Source organism: Oncorhynchus mykiss, chromosome 27 (assembly GCF_013265735.2).
Source record: "Oncorhynchus mykiss isolate Arlee chromosome 27, USDA_OmykA_1.1, whole genome shotgun sequence".
NCBI lineage: Eukaryota > Metazoa > Chordata > Actinopteri > Salmoniformes > Salmonidae > Oncorhynchus > Oncorhynchus mykiss.
In genome coordinates this window covers 40,305,835-40,328,689 of record NC_048591.1, presented here as the reverse complement: position 1 = coordinate 40,328,689, position 22,855 = coordinate 40,305,835, and the positions used below count along the sequence as shown (strand labels likewise).

The 22,855-nt window shown below is 48.0% G+C and overlaps 1 protein-coding gene across 2 annotated transcripts in view; it reads left to right on the top strand.

The window, feature by feature from the left end:
- The window catches only part of LOC110508036 (voltage-gated potassium channel subunit beta-1), a 264,532-nt gene that overhangs the window by 235,712 nt on the left and 5,965 nt on the right, over positions 1-22,855 (top strand). For both annotated transcript variants that reach the window (XM_036964964.1, XM_036964965.1), the window contains exons 7-13: positions 1,180-1,223; positions 3,652-3,738; positions 8,561-8,646; positions 13,145-13,265; positions 13,592-13,686; positions 15,115-15,235; positions 15,570-15,658. In XM_036964964.1, coding sequence (XP_036820859.1) covers positions 1,180-1,223; positions 3,652-3,738; positions 8,561-8,646; positions 13,145-13,265; positions 13,592-13,686; positions 15,115-15,235; positions 15,570-15,658 — 643 coding nt within the window. The remainder of the gene's footprint in view (positions 1-1,179; positions 1,224-3,651; positions 3,739-8,560; positions 8,647-13,144; positions 13,266-13,591; positions 13,687-15,114; positions 15,236-15,569; positions 15,659-22,855) is intronic.

Sequence of the window (22,855 nt, the reverse complement as noted above, 5' to 3'; positions counted from 1 at the left end):
CAGCTCCTTGATACATGCTGGGAGTCACAGCTCCATAACGCATGCTGGGAGTCACAGCTTCCCAATGTATTCTGGGAGTCACAGCTCCATGACTCATGCTGGGAGTCACAGCTCCTTGATGCATGCTGGGAGTCACAGCTCCATGACGCATGCTGGGAGTCACAGCTCCATGACGCATGCTGGGAGTCACAGCTCCGTGACGCATGCTGGGAGTCACAGCTCCTTGATGCATGCTGGGAGTCACAGCTCCATGATGCACGCTGGGAGTCACAACTCCGTGACTCATTTTGGGAGTCACAGCTCCTTGATGCATGCTGGGAGTCACAGCTCCATGACGCATGCTGGGAGTCACAGCTCCGTGACGCATGCTGGGAGTCACAGCTCCTTGATGCATGCTGGGAGTCACAGCTCCATGATGCACGCTGGGAGTCACAACTCCGTGACTCATTTTGGGAGTCACAGCTCCTTGATGCATGCTGGGAGTCACAGCTCCATGACGCATGCTGGGAGTCACAGCTCCGTGACGCATGCTGGGAGTCACAGCTTCCCAATGCATTCTGGGAGTCACAGCTCCTTGATACATGCTGGGAGTCACAGCTCCATAACGCATGCTGGGAGTCACAACTCCGTGACGCATGCTGGGAGTCACAGCTTCCCAATGCATTCTGGGAGTCACAGCTCCATGACTCATGCTGGGAGTCACAGCTCCTTGATGCATGCTGGGAGTCACAGCTCCATGACGCATGCTGGGAGTCACAGCTCCATGACGCATGCTGGGAGTCACAGCTCCGTGACGCATGCTGGGAGTCACAGCTCCTTGATGCATGCTGGGAGTCACAGCTCCATAACGCATGCTGGGAGTCACAGCTCCTTGATGCATGCTGGGATTAGTGATAAGGATAAAGGTGTACATTATTTCTTCCCTCGTTCATCCTTCATGAATATTGATAGTCTCCGTCCTTCTGCAGGAGGAGAGGATTGTAGTTGAAGACTCTGAACACACACTCGCACACACTTACTGTACATGAAACACACTCACGCACACACACAAACACACACAAGCGGGAAAGCACTGATAAGGACACAGCAGTAGGGCCATGTAAGTTGACTACCAGCAGTGAGTTGAGAAACAGATTTTAATGTGTGGTTTTTTTCTCCTGTCTCTGTCTGTGTCCACAGAGCAGAGACTGAGAGAGGCCTTTCAAGGAAACACATTATTGAAGGTAAGAACACACAGGCACCCACATCACCCTGTCTGACCCTCTCACCGTGTCTCACCCTGTCTCACCTTGTCTCACCCTGTCTCATCGTGTCTCACCTTGTCTCACCCTGTCTCACCCTGTCTGACCCTGTCTCACCCTGTCTGACCCTCTCACCCTGTCTCATTGTGTCTCACCGTGTCTTACACTGTCTCACCTTGTCTCACCCTGTCTCACCTTGTCTCACCCTGTCTGACCCTGTCTCACCATGTCTCACCTTGTCTCACCCTGTCTCACCCTGTCTCACCCTGTCTGACCCTCTCACCCTGTCTCACCGTGTCTCACCGTGTCTCACCCTGTCTCACCTTGTCTCACCCTGTCTCACCCTGTCTGACCCTGTCTCACCCTGTCTGACCCTGTCTCACCGTGTCTCACCCTGTCTCACCCTGTCTCACCATGTCTGACCCTGTCTCACCCTGTCTCACACTGTCTCACCATGTCTGACCCTGTCTCACCGTGTCTCACCCTGTCTCACCCTGTCTCACCGTGTCTCACCGTGTCTCACCCTGTCTCACCGCGTCTCACCCTGTCTCACCGTGTCTCACCGTGTCTGACCCTGTCTCACCCTGTCTCACCCTGTCTCACCGTGTCTGACCCTGTCTCACCCTGTCTCACCGTGTCTCACCATGTCTGACCCTGTCTCACCCTGTCTCACCCTGCCTCACCGTGTCTCACCGTGTCTGACCCTGTCACACCCTGTCTCACCCTGTCTCACCGTGTCTCACCCTGTCTCACCGTGTCTGACCCTGTCTCACCCTGTCTCACCGTGTCTGACCCTGTCGCTCCCTGTCTAACCGTGTCTCACCCTGTCTCACCGTGTCTGACCCTGTCTCACCCTGTCTCACCCTGTCTGAGCCTGTATCACCCTGTCTGACCCTGTCTCTCCCCTGTGAACTGTATTGATATCTCCCCTCTCTCTTATCTTTTCTCTCTCCCCTCCTCCTCTTCTCTCCTCCTCTCCTCTGCCCTCCTATCCTATCCCCTCCCCACCTCTTCTCCTCAACCCTCCTCTCCCATCCTCCTCTCCCCTCCTCTTATCTCTCTCTCCCTTCCTCTCTCTCTCCCTTCCTCTCTCTCTCCCTTCCTCTCCTTCTCCCTTCCTCTCTCTCTCCCTTCCTCTCTCTCTACCTTCCTATCTCTCTCCCTTCCTCTCTCTCCCCCTTCCTTTCCTTCTCACTTCCTCTCTCTCTCCCTTTCTCTCTCTCCCTTCCTCTCTCTCCCTTCCTCTCTCTCTCCCTTCCTCTCCTTCTCCCTTCCTCTCTCTCTCCCTTCCTCTCTCTCTCCCTTCCTCTCCTTCTCCCTTCCTCTCTCTCTCCCTTCACCTCTCTCTCCCTTCCTCTCTTTCTCCCATCCTCTCTCTCTCCCTTCCTCTCTCTCTCCCTTCCTCTCCTTCTCCCTTCCTCTCTCTCTCCCTTCCTCTCTCTCCCTTCCTCTCCTTCTCCCTTCCTCTCTCTCTCCCTTCCTCTCCTTCTCCCTTCCTCTCATTCTCCCTTCCTCTCTCTCCCTTCCTCTCTCTCTCTACCTTCCTCTCCCTTTCCCTTCCTCTCTCTCTCCCTTCCTCTCTCTCTGCCTTCCTCTCTCGCTCCCTTCCTTCCTCTCTCTCTCCCTCCCTTCCTCTCTCTCTCTTCCTTCCTCTCCTTATCCCCTCCTCTCTCTCTCCCTTCCTTCCTCTCTCTCTCCCTCCCTTCCTCTCTCTCTCCCTTCCTCTCATTATCCCTTCCTCCTTCTCTCCCTCTCTCTCTCCCTTCCTCTCTCTCTCTCCCTTCCTCTCCCTTTCCCTTCCTCTCTCTCTCCCTTCCCCTCTCTCTCTCTCTCTCTCTCTCCCTTCCTCTCTCTCTCCCTTCCTCTCTTTCTCCCTTCCTCTCCTTCTCCCTTACTCTCTCTCTCCCTTCCTTTCTCTCTCCCTTCCTCTCTCTCCCTTCCTCTCCTTCTCCCTTCCTCTCTCTCTCCCTTCCTCTCTCTTGCCCTTCCTCTCTCTCTCTCCCTTCCTCTCTCTCTCCCTTCCTCTCCTTCTCCCTTCCTCTCTCTCTCCCTTCCTCTCTCTCTCTCTCCCTTCCTCTCTCTCTCTCCCTTCCTCTCTCTCTCCCTTCCTCTCTCTCCCTTCCTCTCCTTCTCCCTTCCTCTCTCTCTCCCTTCCTCTCTCTTGCCCTTCCTCTCTCTCTCCCTTCCTCTCCTTCTCCCTTCCTCTCTCTCTCCCATCCTCTCTCTCTCCCTTCCTCTCTCTCTCCCTTCCTCTCTCTCTCTCTCCCTTCCTCTCCTTCTCCCTTCCTCTCTCTCCCTTCCTTTCTCTCTCCCTTCCTCTCTCTCTCCCTTCTTCTCTCTCTCCCTTCCTCTTTCTCTCCCTTCCTCTCATTCTCCCTTCCTCTCCTTCTCCCCTCCTCTCTCTCTCCAGGTCTGAAGGGCTCCCTCCAGAGGTTGCAGCTGGAATACGTAGACGTGGTCTTCGCAAACCGCCCCGACACCAACACACCCATGGAGGGTGAGTCAGTCTTTTAGCATTCATCATCAGGGACCGAGCAACCTGTCTAAGTCAGGAGGGAAGTTGGTTGATTAGTCTCATAGCCTGAAATACTACCAAATTGTATTGGCAGGAAGCAGTAGATGTGTTGCTCTACCTGACTAACAACCAGATAAGAATCAAGGTTTCAGTTTATACTGAGGTTTACTATCTATCTATATATATACTGCATATACAGTTGAAGTCGGAAGTTTACATACACCATAGCCAAATACATTTAAACTCAGCTTTTCTGACAATTCCTGACGTTTAATCCTAGTAAATATTCCCTGTCTTAGGTCAGTTAGGATCACAACTTTATTTTAAGAATGTGAAAGAATTTGAATAATAGTACACAGAATAATTTATTTCAGCTTTTCTTTCTTTCACATCCCAGTGGGTCAGAAGTTTACAAACACTCAATTAGTATTTGGTAGCATTGCCTTTAAATTGTGCTGTTCCCTGAGTGCACTCCTGTGGAACTCACTCTCACACATACACATCTACAAACACAATGAACCCATGCACATCTACATACACAATGAACCCATGCACATCTACAAACACAATGAACCCATGCACATCTACATACACAATGAACCCATGCACATCTACATACACAATGAACCCATGCACATCTACAAACACAATGAACCCATGCACATCTACAAACACAATGAACCCATGCACATCTACATACACAATGAACCCATGCACATCTACAAACACAATGAACCCATGCACATCTACAAACACAATGAACCCATGCACATCTACAAACACAATGAACCCATACACATCTACAAACACAATGAACCCATGCACATCTTGAAACACAATGAACCCATGCACATCTACAAACACAATGAACCCATGCACATCTACAAACACAATGAACCCATGCACATCTACAAACACAATGAACCCATGCACATCTACAAACACAATGAACCCATGCACATCTACATACACAATGAACCCATGCACATCTACATACACAATGAACCCATGCACATCTACAAACACAATGAACCCATGCACATCTACAAACACAATGAACCCATGCACATCTACATACACAATGAACCCATGCACATCTACAAACACAATGAACCCATGCACATCTACAAACACAATGAACCCATGCACATCTACATACACAATGAACCCATGCACATCTCCATACACAATGAACCCATGCACATCTACATACACAATGAACCCATGCACATTTACATACACAATGAACCCATGCACATCTACATACACAATGAACCCATGCACATCTTGAAACATCGAAACGAACAAATGCAAATATTCTTTGTCATTTACAAAACATTGTTCATAGAGTGAATAAGCAGAAAGAGAAAGAGAGAGAGAGAGCGAGAGAGAGAGAGAGAGAGAGAAACAGCAATAGAGAGAGAGGGGGAGAGGGAGAGAGAGAGAGAAACAGCAATAGAGAGAGAGGGGGGAGAGGGAGAGAGAGAGAAACAGAGAGAGGTGAAAGCATGTAGATCAGGCTGTGGTGATGAGAGAGTAAATCTGTTAGCCCCTCAGGTCTCATAGTGCTTGTGTTTCATAAAGCTGTCTTTGTCAAGCACATCCTGACCAAGGACTCCCAATAGAAAATGATTCTGACATAACATTCATTATTATCTTTCTTTCTATCTCTCCTCCTTCCACTCTTTCTGCCACTTTCAGTCTTCTCCGACTATCTTTTCTCTATTTCTTCTCTCCTTTTCACTCCTCCACATCCCTCCTCTCCCACTCATTTTGTTCTCACTATAGCACCATTGTGTGATGGACCAGCTCCATTTTCTGGCCCCCCTTAAAAGCTCTGCCTAGTCAATCTGCCATCTGTTCCCGCCTTAAAGGCTCTGCATGGTCAATCTGGCTTCTGCATTGGCCGTGCAGCATTTACGGTGATACGGCCTCTGCAGAAATCAGGGCATTCAGACTTCTTGTGCTTTGAGAAGCAGCCCAGTGCTGTTGAGTAGAGCTGTTGTGAAGAAGGTAATCAAGGAAGTGAGTTTGTGTTTGTACAGGACATTCCGCCCCCACCTACCGTCAACCAATCATGTAAATGCGGAGCTATACGGAGCCCTCCGCATTGTAACAAAATTTGGGAGGTGCACAGCGATGCGTTATGAGCTCTATGTGGTCTCCAGAGGCACCTTCATACAGAGCCCCTGACTACGTTTTCAGATCAGCCATGAATTGGCTTTCACTCCTTGCAGACAGTGCAGCATGAGAGAGAAAAGGAGAGGGAGACAGTGAGAGAAACAGCGATAGAGGAGAGAGAGAGAGAGAGAGAGAGAGAGAGAGAGAGAGAGATAGAGAAACAGCAATAGAGAGGGAGGGTGGAGAGGGAGAGAGAAACAGCAATAGAGAGAGAGAGAGAGAGAGAGAGAGAGAGAGAGAGAGAGAGAGAGAGAGAGAGAGAAACAGCAATAGAGAGAGAGAGAGAGAGCGAGAGATAGAGAAACAGCAATAGAGAGAGAGGGGGGAGAGAGAAACAGCAAGACAGAGAGAGAGAGAGAGAGAGAGAGAGAGAGAGAGAGAGAGAGAGAGAGAGAGAGAGAGAGAGAGAGAGAGAGAGAGAGAGAGAGAGAGAGTTTGTGTTCTTGTACCACGATTAAAGAAAAGCAAGCAGCAGAAATAGAATACAATGAGGCGTTGGATCTCTGCCCCTCTTCTGACCCATTGCACTTTTCTTTAGTTAGATCACATTTGAGTTATTTAACTCGACCTTTCTTTCCTTCTCTCTGTCTGTCTTCATTACGTCATCTCTTTTAGTGGTGTTTATCTTGGTGCATCAGTTGTCTGTGTCGCTGAGGCCACAGTGACAGTAGTTTAGCTCTCCTGTTTGGTACAAATCAGTCATTGATTGACAAGGCTGTAATTTCCCCATGGTGGGTTTTGGAAGTTTAAATTTCCCACCCAGGAGTGTACTTTCCCTCGTCATTCCCCGTCCCCCTAACCCTGGTCCTGGTCCTGCTAGGTATCAGCTACACAGGGATGAGAACAATAACAGATGTCATCTAAGACTCCCTTCATAGTGTGTTGTAGTCCAGATGCTAGTGTTGGAACTAATTGCTTCATTAATAATGTTCTGGTGGTTTACAGCACATTAGAACTCTGGCCATTAGAACTCTAGCCATTAGAACTCTAGCCATTAGAACTCTAGCCATTAGAACTCTAGCCATTAGAACTCTGGCCATTAGAACTCTAGCCATTAGAACTCCAGCCATTAGAACTCTAGCCATTAGAACACTAGCCATTAGAACTCTAGCCATTAGAACTCTAGCCATTAGAACTCTAGCCATTAGAACTCTACCCATTAGAACTCTGGCCATTAGAACTCTAGCCATTAGAACTCTAGCCTGTCCCTGGTCATTAGTGGGCTCATTAGAGGAGTGAGAAGGAATGTATTGTCAGCAGGAGAGAGAGAGCGCTCAGGGGATGGGTTGGTGGCCTTCAAGTCTAGTTGGGTCATTGTCAGTCCAGTAGTACAACCCAGGCAGGAAGACTACAGTGTCCCCTGGTGGTATGTATATATATATATATTAGATGCAGATACAGCACCAGTCAAAAGTTGGACCAACCTACACATTCAAGGGTTTTTCTTTATTTTTACTATTTTCTACACTGTAGAATAATAGTGAAGACATCAACACTATGAAATAACACATATGGAATCATGAAGTTCATTTGTGGAATTTATTTCCTTCTTAATGTGTTTGAGCCAATCAGTTGTGTTGTGACAAGGTAGGGTTGGTATACAGAAGACAGCCCTGTTTGGTAAAACACCAAGTCCATATTCTGACAAGAACAGCTCAAATAAGCAAAGAGAAATGACAGTCATTACTTTAAGACATGACGGTCAGTCAATCCAGAAAATGTCAAGAACTTTGAAAGTTTGTTCAAGTGCCGTCACAAAAACCATCCAGCGCTATGATGAAACAGTCTCTCATGAGGACCAACACAGGAAAGGAAGACCCAGAGTTCTCTGTTGCAGAGGAGAAGTTAGAGTTACCAGCATCAGAAATGACAGCCCAAATAAATGCTTCACAGAGTTCAAGAAACAGACACATCTCAACATCAACTGTTCAGAGGAGATTGCGTGAATCAGACCTTCATGGTCGAACCACTACTAATAAGAAGTGGACACTTTCTTGGGCCAAGAAACATGAGCAATGGACATTAGACCAGTGGAAATCTGTCCTTTGGTCTGAAAAGTGCAAATTGGAAATGTTTGGTTCCAACCTCCGTGTCTTTGTGAGACACAGAGTACTGTAAGTGAACGGATGATCTCCACATGTGTGGTTTCCACCATGAAGCATGGAGGAGGAGGTGTGATGGTGCATTGCTGGTGACACTGTCAGTGATTTAAAGCACACTTAACCAGCATGGCTTCCACAACATTTTGCAGCAATACGCCATATCATCTGGTTTGAGCTTAGTGGGACTATCATTTGTTTTTCAACAGGACAGTGACCCAACACACCTCCAGGGTGGGTAAGTGCTATCTGACCAAGAAGGAGAGTGATGGAGTGCTGCATCATTTTCACAATGTAGAAAATCGTAAAATAAAGAAAAACCCTGGAATGAGTAGGTGTGTCCAAACTTTTGACTGGTAATGTGTGTGTGTATATATATATATATATATATGCCTGGTGGTATCTAGTGTGCCTGCAGGGATCTCCAAAGTCCTTCACACACATGCATCTAATGAGCTGATGGATTGATCGATTATTTGATTGATTGATTGAATGTTGGTTGATTATTGTCCTTATCTCCTCAGAGATTGTGAGAGCCATGACTTATGTGATCAACCAGGGGATGTCCATGTACTGGGGGACTTCTCGATGGACAGCCATGGAGATCATGGTGAGTTGTTCCTATGACCTTTAACCCCTAACCCCTGACCCTTAACCATGTACTGGGGGACTTCTCGATGGACAGCCATGGAGATCATGGTGAGTTAATCCTATGATCTTTAACCCCTAACCCCTGACCCTTAACCATGTACTGGGGGACTTCTCGATGGACAGCCATGGAGATCATGGTGAGTTAATCCTATGATCTTTAACCTTAACCCCTGACCCTTAACCATGTACTGGGGAACTTCTCAATGGACAGCCATGGAGATCATGGTGAGTTAATCCTATGACCTTTAACCCCTAACCCCTGACCCATAACCATGTACTGGGGGACGTTTAGATGGATAGCCATGGAGATCATGGTAAATGTCAAAACATCTCTACAACCCTCACACAACCTTCACTCAACCTATGGAAAACTCTCATTACAAATCATGCTCATACAGCAAGTCTACATGGAACGTTCCCTGTCACGCTCTGACCTTTAATATCTCTGTTTTCTTTATGTTTTGGTTAGGTCAGGGTGTGACGAGGGTGGGTATGCCAGTTTTGTATTGTCTAGGGTTTTTGTGTATCTAGGGGTTTTGTAGGTCTAGGTATAGGTATGTCTATGGTGGCCTGATATGGTTCCCAATCAGAGGCGGCTCTTTATCGTTGTCTCTGATTGGGGACCATATTTAATTAGCCATTTCCCTTTGGTATTTGTGGATTCTTGTTCTATGTTTAGTTGCCTGTCTGCACTATCCAAATTAGCTTCACGTATCGTTTTGTCATTTTGTTTGTTCAGTATTTCGTTCTTTATTAAAGAAGAATGTACGCATACCACGCTGCACCTTGGTCTCCTCCTTACAACGGATGTGAAAGTTCCCAGACCGTCTGCACCTTGGTCTCCTCCTTACAACGGATGTGACAGTTCCCAGACTGTCTGCACCTTGGTCTCTTCACAACGGATGTGACAGTTCCCAGACTGTCTGCACCTTGGTCTCCTCCTTACAACGGATGTGACAGTTCCCAGACCGTCTGCACCTTGGTCTCCTCCTTACAACGGATGTGACAGTTCCCAGACTGTCTGCACCTTGGTCTCCTCCTTACAACGGATGTGACAGTTCCCAGACCGTCTGCACCTTGGTCTCCTCCTTACAACGGATGTGACAGTTCCCAGACCTTCTGCACCTTGGTCTCCTCACAACGGATGTGACAGTTCCCAGACCGTCTGCACCTTGGTCTCCTCCTTACAACGGATGTGACAGTTCCCAGACCGTCTGCACCTTGGTCTCCTCACAACGGATGTGACAGTTCCCAGACCGTCTGCACCTTGGTCTCCTCCTTACAACGGATGTGACAGTTCCCAGACCGTCTGCACCTTGGTCTCCTCACAACAGATGTGACAGTTCCCAGACTGTCTGCACCTTGGTCTCCTCCTCACAACGGATGTGACAGTTCCCAGACCGTCTGCACCTTGGTCTCCTCACAACGGATGTGACAGTTCCCAGACCGTCTGCACCTTGGTCTCCTCCTTACAACGGATGTGACAGTTCCCAGACCGTCTGCACCTTGGTCTCCTCACAACGGATGTGACAGTTCCCAGACCGTCTGCACCTTGGTCTCCTCACAACGGATGTGACAGTTCCCAGACCGTCTGCACCTTGGTCTCCTCCTTACAACGGATGTGACAGTTCCCAGACCTTCTGCACCTTGGTCTCCTCACAACGGATGTGACAGTTCCCAGACTGTCTGCACCTTGGTCTCCTCCTCACAACGGATGTGACAGTTCCCAGACCGTCTGCACCTTGGTCTCCTCACAACGGATGTGACAGTTCCCAGACCGTCTGCACCTTGGTCTCCTCCTTACAACGGATGTGACAGTTCCCAGACCGTCTGCACCTTGGTCTCCTCACAACGGATGTGACAGTTCCCAGACCGTCTGCACCTTGGTCTCCTCCTTACAACGGATGTGACAGTTCCCAGACCGTCTGCACCTTGGTCTCCTCACAACGGATGTGACAGTTCCCAGACCGTCTGCAACTTTGTTCTCAGACAGTTTTTCATGAACTTTCATTGTGTTTGTGAGCCCTCAAAGGAAGTCATCTGTCAACACCACGGAGGTCAAACATACAGTCCAAACCAAGGGGGTCAAACATACAGTCTATACCAATGGGGTCAAACATACAGTCTACACAAACATGGAGAGAGAGAGAGCGAGAGATAGGGGAGAGATAGAGGCCTGTTTATGTCCTGGCTGATTTGGAGGAGAAAGGGGAGGATCGGGATAGGTGGTGTGTAACTGCATTTTCTTAAGCCGGATGATGACTGATTGCTAAAGCATTCTCCGGCTTTCCTATAGTCAACAACCTCCTCCTTTTCCTCTCGTTCTCCCTCAGTCTGTGTTAAGCGCTGCACATGGTGCTGTGTTGATTGTGATTAGGGTGAATTTGTAAAGATTGTTTTGTAGCGTAGCAGCTCAGATGAAAGCACTATAATTTAGATCGTATCTATAATGCAGGGGTACACACAAGGTTTCCTGGCGTGTGGCACAGCTGCATGTAGCAGATAAATATGGTTATGCCAATGTTTAAGAAGGCAATGAGGTCTTTGTAAACATACCTATGGAAACATAGATATGCGAGGCAGGTGAGTCAGTGTGTGGAATATAGACTCCGCTAAATGAGCTGCATTCAGTATATCAATGTGTTTAATCTTCTTAAGGTGCAATGCATATAGCATTGTGAATTCTGATTAGTATCCCACTCCCCATCTCTCTCCCACATTCACTCCCTCTCACCTGCCTCTCCATCCTCCCCTCTCTCTTGCTCTCTCTATCCCTCCCCCTCTCTCTTGCTCTTCCCCCCTCCCCCCTCTCTCTATCCCTCCCCCTCTCTTTCTCTTCCCCTGCTCCTTACTCCCCTCTCTCTCGCTCTCTCTATCCCTCCCCTCCCCTCTCTCTTGCTCTCTCTATCCCTCCCCCTCTCTCTTGCTCTTCCCCCCTCCCCTCTCTATCCCTCCCCCTCTTTCTATCCCTCCCCTCCCCTCCCCTCTCTCTTGCTCTCTCTATCCCTCCCCCTCTCTCTTGCTCTTCCCCCCTCCCCTCTCTATCCCTCCCCCTCTTTCTATCCCTCCCCTCTCTCTCGCTCTCTCTATCCTTCCCCCTCTCGCTATCCCTCCCCTCCCCTCCCATCTCTCTTGCTCTCTATCCCTCCCCCTCTCTCTTTCTCTTCCCCTGATCCTTCCTCCCCTCTCTCTCTCGCTCTCTCTACCCCTCCCCCTCTCTTTCTCTTCCCCCCTCCCCCTCTCTCTCTCTCTCTCTCTCTCTATCCCTCCCCATCTCTTTCTCTTTCCCTGCTCCTTCCCCCCTCCCCCCTCTCTCTATCCCTCCCCCTCTCTTTCTCTTCCCCCCTCCCCTCTCTCTCTCGCTCTCTCTATCCTTCCCCCTCTCTTTCTCTTCCCCTGCTCCCCCCCTTTCTCTCTCCCTCTAACTCTAGGAGGCGTACTCTGTGGCCAGACAGTTCAATCTGATCCCCCCCCCCCCTCTCTCTCTCTCTCTCTCTCTCCCTCTCTCTCTAGAGGCGTACTCTGTGGCCAGACAGTTCAACCTGATCCCCTCCCTATCTCTCTCTCCCTCTCTCTCTAGGAGGTGTACTCTGTGGCCAGACAGTTTAACCTGATCCCCCCCCCCCTCTCTCTCTCCCTCTCTCTCTAGAGGCGTACTCTGTGGCCAGACAGTTCAACCTGATCCCCTCCCTCTCTCTCTCTCTCCCTCTCTCTCTAGGAGGTGTACTCTGTGGCCAGACAGTTTAACCTGACCCCCCCCCCTCTCTCTCTCTCCCTCTCTCTCTCTAGGAGGCGTACTCTGTGGCCAGACAGTTTAACCTGATCCCCCTCCCTCTCTCTCTCCATCTCTCTCTAGGAGGCGTACTCTGTGGCCAGACAGTTTAACCTGACCCCCCCCCCCCCTCTCTCTCTCCTTCTCTCTCTAGGAGGCATACTCTGTGGCCAGACAGTTTAACCTGATGCCCCTCCCTCTCTCTCCCTCTCTCTCTAGGAGGCGTACTCTGTGGCCAGACAGTTTAACCTGATCCCCCCCCTCTCTCTCCCTCTCTCTCTAGGAGGTGTACTCTGTGGCCAGACGGTTTAACCTGATCCCCCTCCCTCTCTCTCTCCCTCTCTCTCTAGGAGGCGTACTCTGTGGCCAGACAGTTTAACCTGATCCCCCCCCTCTCTCTCTCCCTCTCTCTCTAGGAGGCGTACTCTGTGGCCAGACAGTTTAACCTGATCCCCCCCCCTCTCTCTCTCCCTCCCTCTCTCTCTAGGAGGCGTACTCTGTGGCCAGACAGTTTAACCTGATCCCCCCCTCTCTCTCTCCCTCTCTCTCTAGGAGGCGTACTCTGTGGCCAGACAGTTCAACCTGATCCCCCCTCTCTCTCTCTCCCTCTCTCTCTAGGAGGCGTACTCTGTGGCCAGACAGTTTAACCTGATCCCCCTCCCTCTCTCTCTCCCTCTCTCTCTAGGAGGCGTACTCTGTGGCCAGACAGTTTAACCTTATCCCTCCGGTGTGTGAGCAGGCTGAGTACCATCTCTTCCAGAGGGAGAAGGTGGAGGTCCAGCTTCCAGAACTCTACCACAAGATAGGCATGTGTCAATCATCCAGGCTGGCCATGCCCCTTCCCTCATCTGCTGGGCGGTTCACACACATACGCACACGCACACGCGCACAACCAGTGGATAATCAGTGGATACATCCATAATCAACCCTTACGTGATTGTCAATTATTGTGATCAAGTGATATGATAACGTCCTCCTGAGAACACTTCCCTAACATCTGCTTTGGTTCAGACTGGGGATTTCCTGAGTGTCTGTTTGGTGTCTGACTGACTGTGTTAGAGATCTCACAGTTATCTGTCACTCACTCCCTCCCTCTCTGTTCCCACATTCCGCCTGGTGTCCATGGTGACAGGTGTTGGGGCGATGACGTGGTCTCCGCTGGCCTGTGGCATCATCACGGGGAAGTACCAGAACGGCATCCCAGAAACCTCCAGGGCATCCATGAAGGTAAACTCTGTATCCACTCAACAAGCTCTCACGGTTTCTAGCACTGGGATTGAACAACCGTCCACAAAGCCTTAGCAAACCGCAAGCCTACTTGATGGTAATAGCGCTCAACGTTGCCCTTGTTGGATGTTTTTTTAAGTCATCTCTCAACTTCCTGGGTACCTGGAAGTACGTCAAATTTTGCCTTGGATCTTGAGCGACCTGACGGATTCAGTGTCATCCACTGATCTATCTGCCACTGATCTATCTGCCACTGATCTATCTGCCACTGATCTATCTGCCACTGATCTATCTGTCACTGATCTATCTGCCACTGATCTATCTGCCACTGATCTATCTGTCACTGATCTATCTGCCACTGATCTATCTGCCACTGATCTATCTGTCACTGATCTATCTGCCACTGATCTATCTGCCACTGATCTATCTGTCACTGATCTATCTGCCACTGATCTATCTGCCACTGATCTATCTGCCACTGATCTATCTGTCACTGATCTATCTGCCACTGATCTATCTGCCACTGATCTATCTGCCACTGATCTATCTGTCACTGATCTATCTGCCACTGATCTATCTGCCACTGATCTATCTGTCACTGATCTATCTGCCACTGATCTATCTGTCACTGATCTATCTGCCACTGATCTATCTGTCACTGATCTATCTGCCACTGATCTATCTGCCACTGATCTATCTGCCACTGATCTATCTGCCACTGATCTATCTGTCACTGATCTATCTGCCACTGATCTATCTGCCACTGATCTATCTGCCACTGATCTATCTGTCACTGATCTATCTGTCACTGATCTATCTGCCACTGATCTATCTGCCACTGATCTATCTGCCACTGATCTATCTGTCACTGATCTATCTGCCACTGATCTATCTGCCACTGATCTATCTGCCACTGATCTATCTGCCACTGATCTATCTGCCACTGATCTATCTGCCACTGATCTATCTGCTGGAACTGGAAGCCAATATGGTGGAAATCTTCCTCTCCGTTCCTCTTCTCATCTCCCTCTCTCCTTTCTCACATTTTACATCCCCTCTTTCTCTACCTCTCTCATTCTCTCTCCCTCTTCTCTCCCTCCCTCCTTCCCTCTCTTTCTCCCTCCCTCCCTTTCTATAACTCTCCCCCTCTTCTTCTCTCTCTCCCTCTCCTCTCTCTCCCCCTCTCTCTCTAACTCTCCCTCTCCTCTCTTTCCTTCTTCTTCTATGTCTCTCCCTCCCTCTTTCTCTCTCTCTAACTCTCCCTCTCCTCTCTTTCCCTCTTCTGTCTCTCCCTCCCTCCCTCTTTCTCTCTCTTACTCTCCCTCCTCTCTTTCCTTCTTCTTCTCTGTCTCTCCCTCCCTCCCTCTTTGTCTCTCTAACTCTCCCTCTCCTCTCTTTCCCTCTTCTACTCTCTTTCTCTCTCTGCAGTCGTATCAGTGGTTAAAGGAGAAGATAGTGAGTGAGGATGGGAGGAAACAGCAGGCGAAGCTGAAGGAGCTGGGACACATCGCTGAGAAGCTGGGCTGTACTCTCCCACAGCTGGCCGTGGGTGAGAGAGAGGAGCATGGACGTGCAATCACACACATGCACACTACGTTGTTTCAGTATTAATGATGTTAGAGCGCCACCAAGTGGATGTCAGCAGTACATTCCCATTCTCATGTAAATGTATGTAGTTCTGTCATTGAGCTGCTCTTGTCTATTGATGTTCTGTATTATGTTTCATGTTTTGTCTGGACCCCAGGAAGAGTAGCTGCTGCTTTTTCAACAGTTAATGGGATCCTAATAAAATAGCAAATACCAAATGAGGAATGCCATTATTGTCACACTATTGTCCCCCCCACTCTCTCCTTTCTGTACTCTTTCCTTCTCTTCTTCCCTAGCCTGGTGTTTGAGGAATGAAGGAGTGAGCTCAGTCCTCCTGGGATCCTCCAGTCCAGAGCAGCTAACAGAGAACCTGGGTTCCATACAGGTAAACATCACAGGAGGTTGGTGGTAATGACTGGAGTGGAACCATTGGAATGGTATCAAATATATCAAACACATGGTTTCCATGGTTTCCAGGTGTTTGATGCCATTCCATTTGCTCTGTACCGGACATTATTATGAGCCGTCCTCCCCTCAGCAGCTTCCTGTGGTAAACACACACACACACATTTTTGGGCAGTGAAAATGTATTCCCATTCAAATACCTATTTTCCCCAACCCTAAACCAAACCTTAACCTAACTATAAACCTAACTCTAAACCTAACCCAAACCTTAACCTAACTCTAAACCTAACCCAAACCTTAACCTAACTCTAAACCTAACCCAAACCTTAACCTAACTCTAAACCTAACCCAAAACTTAACCTAACTCTAAACCTAACCCAAACCTTAACCTAACTCTAAACCTAACCCAAACCTTAACCTAACTCTAAACCGAACCGCTAACCCTAAAATCAAATCAAATTGTATTTGTCACATGCGCCAAATACAACAGGTGTAGTAGACCTTACAGTGAAATGCTGAATACAACAGGTGTAGTAGACCTTACAGTGAAATGCTGAATACAACAGGTGTAGTAGACCTTACAGTGAAATGCTGAATACAACAGGTGTAGTAGACCTTACAGTGAAATGCTGAATACAACAGGTGTAGTAGACCTTACAGTGAAATGCTGAATACAACAGGTGTAGTAGACCTTACAGTGAAATGCTGAATACAACAGGTGTAGTAGACCTTGCAGTGAAATGCTGAATACAACAGGTGTAGTAGACCTTACAGTGAAATGCTGAATACAACAGGTGTAGTAGACCTTACAGTGAAATGCTGAATACAACAGGTGTAGTAGACCTTACAGTGAAATGCTGAATACAACAGGTGTAGTAGACCTTACAGTGAAATGCTGAATACAACAGGTGTAGTAGACCTTACAGTGAAATGCTGAATACAACAGGTGTAGTAGACCTTACAGTGAAATGCTGAATACAACAGGTGTAGTAGACCTTACCGTGAAATGCTGAATACAACAGGTGTAGTAGACCTAACAGTGAAATGCTGAATACAACAGGTGTAGTAGACCTTACAGTGAAATGCTGAATACAACAGGTGTAGTAGACCTTACAGTAAAATGCTGAATACAACAGGTGTAGTAGACCTTACAGTGAAATGCTGAATACAACAGGTGTAGTAGACCTTACAGTGAAATGCTGAATACAACAGGTGTAGTAGACCTTACTGTGAAATGCTTACAAGCCCTTAACCAACAATGCAGTTTTACGAAGAAAAAAATATATATAATTAAAGAGCAGCAGTATAATAACAATAGCGAGGCAATATACAGGGGGTATCGGTACAGAGTCAATGTGAAGACTATATACAGGGTGTACCGGTACAGAGTCAATGTGGAGACTATATACAGGGTGTATCGGTACAGAGTCAATGTGGAGACTATATACAGGGTGTACCGGTACAGAGTCAATGTGAAGACTATATACAGGGTGTACCGGTACAGAGTCAATGTGAAGACTATATACAGGGTGTATCGGTACAGAGTCAATGTGGAGACTATATACAGGGTGTACCGGTACAGAGTCAATGTGAAGACTATATACAGGGTGTACCGGTACAGAGTCAATGTGGAGGCTATATACAGGGTGTACCGGTACAGAGTCAATGTGGAGGCTATATACAGGGTGTACCGGTACAGAGTCAATGTGGAGGCTATATACAGGGTGTACCGGTACAGAGTCAATGTGGAGGCTATATACAGGGGGTATCGGTACAGAGTCAATGTGAAGACTATATACAGGGTGTACCGGTACAGAGTCAATGTGGAGGCTATATACAGGGTGTATCGGTACAGAGTCAATGTGAAGACTATATACAGGGTGTACCGGTACAGAGTCAATGTGGAGACTATATACAGGGGGTATCGGTACAGAGTCAATGTGAAGACTATATACAGGGTGTACCGGTACAGAGTCAATGTGGAGGCTATATACAGGGGGTATCGGTACAGAGTCAATGTGAAGACTATATACAGGGTGTACCGGTACAGAGTCAATGTGGAGGCTATATACAGGGGGTATCGGTACAGAGTCAATGTGGAGGCTATATACAGGGGGTATCGGTACAGAGTCAATGTGAAGACTATATACAGGGTGTACCGGTACAGAGTCAATGTGGAGGCTATATACAGGGTGTAACGGTACAGAGTCAATGTGGAGGCTATATACAGGGGGTATCGGTACAGAGTCAATGTGAAGACTATATACAGGGTGTACCGGTACAGAGTCAATGTGGAGGCTATATACAGGGTGTAACGGTACAGAGTCAATGTGGAGGCTATATACAGGGTATTACGGTACAGAGTCAATGTGGAGGCTATATACAGGGTGTACCGGTACAGAGTCAATGTGAAGACTATATACAGGGTGTACCGGTACAGAGTCAATGTGGAGGCTATATACAGGGGGTATCGGTACAGAGTCAATGTGGAGGCTATATACAGGGGGTACCGGTACAGAGTCAATGTGGAGGCTATATACAGGGTGTAACGGTACAGAGTCAATGTGGAGGCTATATACAGGGGGTACCGGTACAGAGTCAATGTGGAGGCTATATACAGGGTGTACCGGTACAGAGTCAATGTGGAGGCTATATACAGGGGGTACCGGTACAGAGTCAATGTGGAGGCTATATACAGGGTGTACCGGTACAGAGTCAATGTGGAGGCTATATACAGGGGGTACCGGTACCGAGTCAATGTGGAGGCTATATACAGGGTGTACCGGTACAGAGTCAATGTGGAGGCTATATACAGGGGGTACCGGTACCGAGTCAATGTGGAGGCTATATACAGGGGGTACCGGTACAGAGTCAATGTGGAGGCTATATACAGGGGGTACCGGTACCGAGTCAATGTGGAGGCTATATACAGGGGGTACCGGTACAGAGTCAGTGTGGAGGCTATATACAGGGGGTACCGGTACAGAGTCAATGTAGAGGCTATATACAGGGGGTACCGGTACAGAGTCAATGTGGAGGCTATATACAGGGGGTACCGGTACAGAGTCAATGTGAAGACTATATACAGGGGGTACCGGTACAGAGTCAATGTGGAGGCTATATACAGGGGGTACCGGTACAGAGTCAATGTGGAGGCTATATACAGGGGGTACTGGTACAGAGTCAATGTGGAGGCAATATACAGGGTGTACCGGTACAGAGTCAATGTGGAGGCTATATACAGGGGGTACCGGTACAGAGTCAATGTGGAGGCTATATACAGGGGGTACCGGTACAGAGTCAATGTGGAGGCTATATACAGGGGGTACCGGTACAGAGTCAATGTGGAGGCTATATACAGGGGGTACCGGTACAGAGTCAATGTGGAGGCTATATACAGGGTGTACCGGTACAGAGTCGATGTGGAGGCTATATACAGGGGGTACCGGTACAGAGTCAGTGTGGAGGCTATATACAGGGGGTACCGGTACAGAGTCAATGTGAAGACTATATACAGGGGGTACCGGTACAGAGTCAATGTGGAGGCTATATACAGGGTGTAACGGTACAGAGTCAATGTGGAGGCTATATACAGGGGGTACCGGTACAGAGTCAATGTGGAGGCTATATACAGGGTGTACCGGTACAGAGTCAATGTGGAGGCTATATACAGGGGGTACCGGTACAGAGTCAATGTGGAGGCTATATACAGGGTGTACCGGTACAGAGTCAATGTGGAGGCTATATACAGGGGGTACCGGTACCGAGTCAATGTGGAGGCTATATACAGGGTGTACCGGTACAGAGTCAATGTGGAGGCTATATACAGGGGGTACCGGTACCGAGTCAATGTGGAGGCTATATACAGGGGGTACCGGTACAGAGTCAATGTGGAGGCTATATACAGGGGGTACCGGTACCGAGTCAATGTGGAGGCTATATACAGGGGGTACCGGTACAGAGTCAGTGTGGAGGCTATATACAGGGGGTACCGGTACAGAGTCAATGTAGAGGCTATATACAGGGGGTACCGGTACAGAGTCAATGTGGAGGCTATATACAGGGGGTACCGGTACAGAGTCAATGTGAAGACTATATACAGGGGGTACCGGTACAGAGTCAATGTGGAGGCTATATACAGGGGGTACCGGTACAGAGTCAATGTGGAGGCTATATACAGGGGGTACTGGTACAGAGTCAATGTGGAGGCAATATACAGGGTGTACCGGTACAGAGTCAATGTGGAGGCTATATACAGGGGGTACCGGTACAGAGTCAATGTGGAGGCTATATACAGGGGGTACCGGTACAGAGTCAATGTGGAGGCTATATACAGGGGGTACCGGTACAGAGTCAATGTGGAGGCTATATACAGGGGGTACCGGTACAGAGTCAATGTGGAGGCTATATACAGGGTGTACCGGTACAGAGTCGATGTGGAGGCTATATACAGGGGGTACCGGTACAGAGTCAGTGTGGAGGCTATATACAGGGGGTACCGGTACAGAGTCAATGTGAAGACTATATACAGGGTGTACCGGTACAGAGTCAATGTGGAGGCTATATACAGGGTGTACCGGTACAGAGTCAATGTGGAGGCTATATACAGGGGGTACTGGTACAGAGTCAATATGGAGGCTATATACAGGGGGTACCGGTACAGAGTCAATGTGGAGGCTATATACAGGGGGTACTGGTACAGAGTCAATGTGGAGGCAATATACAGGGTGTACCGGTACAGAGTCAATGTGGAGGCTATATACAGGGGGTACCGGTACAGAGTCAATGTGGAGGCTATATACAGGGGGTACCGGTACAGAGTCAATGTGGAGGCTATATACAGGGTGTACCGGTACAGAGTCAATGTGGAGGCTATATACAGGGGGTACCGGTACAGAGTCAATGTGGAGGCTATATACAGGGTGTACCGGTACAGAGTCAATGTGGAGGCTATATACAGGGGGTACCGGTACAGAGTCAGTGTGGAGGCTATATACAGGGGGTACCGGTACAGAGTCAATGTGAAGACTATATACAGGGTGTACCGGTACAGAGTCAATGTGGAGGCTATATACAGGGTGTACCGGTACAGAGTCAATGTGGAGGCTATATACAGGGGGTACTGGTACAGAGTCAATATGGAGGCTATATACAGGGGGTACCGGTACAGAGTCAATGTGGAGGCTATATACAGGGGGTACTGGTACAGAGTCAATATGGAGGCTATATACAGGGGGTACCGGTACAGAGTCAATGTGGAGACTATATACAAGGGGTACCGGTACAGAGTCAATGTGGAGTCTATATACAGGGGGTACCGGTACAGAGTCAATGTGGAGGCTATATACAAGGTGTACCGGTACAGAGTCAATGTGGAGGCTATATACAGGGTGTTACGGTACAGAGTCAATGTGGAGACTATATACAGGGGGTACCGGTACAGAGTCAATGTGGAGTCTATATACAGGGGGTACTGGTACAGAGTCAATGTGGAGGCTATATACAAGGTGTACCGGTACAGTCAATGTGCGGGGCACCGGTTAGTTGAGGTAATGTAAGTTATATTTACATGTAGGTAGAGTTAAAGTGACAATGCATAGATACTAACCAGAGAGTAGAAGCAGAGTAAAATACCTTAAATCTAACCCTAACCTTAAATCTAACCTTGACCTAACTCTAACCCTGACCTTAAATCTTACACCGACCTTAAATCTAACCCTAACCTTAAATCTAACCTTGACCTAACTCTAACCCTGACCTTAAATCTCACACCGACCTTAAATCTAACCCTGACCTTAAATCTAACCCTAACCTTAAATCTAACCTTGACCTTAAATCTAACACGGACCTTAGATCTAACCTTGACCTAACTCTAAACCTAACCTTAAATCTAACCCTGACCTTAAATCTAACCCTGACCTAACTCTAAACCTAACTCCGAAACCTAGCCCTAATCTTAAAGGGAAACTTCACTGTTTTTCCATTATAAGGTTAGGGTGTTTTCAGAGAATTAATTTTCACACCAGGAGAATTCAACCAATGACATCATTGGTTGATTGAGCCTGTTGACTAATCTAAGAATGAACGGAGTCATGTTTTGTAGCAATTATCATGGCCTTTGTGTTTCTCTGACTGCACAAGTTGACATGGCTGTCCTGCTCAATAGAGCCACTGGGCTTGTCTCAATGATGTTTCTGTCTGCCACGACATTGCAGAGTATCTAGGTTGACTCATTTTCCCTGGCTTTGTAAAGACTACAGCCTGAAGGGAACCCTACTTCCTGGTTCCCACCCTCGAAGGCAGGCTTTTCAAAATGCTGGCGGTACTAGTTTACAGGTTCACAGGAGCTCTGTTACCACGCACTGTCCATCCGAGGCTGCTAAATAATTAGCTACCATGGATACTTCTGATTCCTTATTTCCAAGAAGATGACAAAACATTTGTTGATGTTATTTTAGATAGGAACATACTACCCAGAAAATGTGTTTGTACTGTAAGTCTTCCTGGAAAGACATGATGACTGATCATGAGGATGTGTAACCATACAATAAATGTCCATCTGTAAACAAAAAGGGTACAGTAAACTGGTATGTGTTTCGTTACACTCAGAGTCAATAATAGGCCATTGAGATGGGCTGTTAGCAAAGATGTGAAACGTTTGAGGGTGTGCTTGACTTGTAGACAGTTTAGTCGCGTATTTCTGTATATGAGCACCTACAGTTATACTGTTGAGTAGACAAGCACTGCCAACAATAGAGTGAACAGGCTAGAATAGTATACGAACAGACTCTCTCTCCTATGCCAAAGACCTGACTGCAGGGGTGTGACAAGTTTGAGGAACACTCGTCTGGTAGACAGTATAATATATGTTTTGGTGATTTTTTTGTTTTCTCAAGAGGGTATTGTGCTTTTATAAATACCTTTGGCTGTCCTGGCGGGTTTCAAAACATCAGAGGATGTTGAGCTTCAGCTTAATACAGGCTGAAAGCTTTCATCCAATGGGTGTACAGGCTGAAAGCTTTCATCCAATGGGTGTACAGGCTGAAAGCTTTCATCCAATGGGTGTACAGGCTGAAAGCTTTCATCCAATGGGTTTACAGGCTGAAAGCTTTCATCCAATGGGTTTACAGGCGGAAAGCTTTCATCCAATGGGTGTACAGGCTGAAAGCTTTCATCC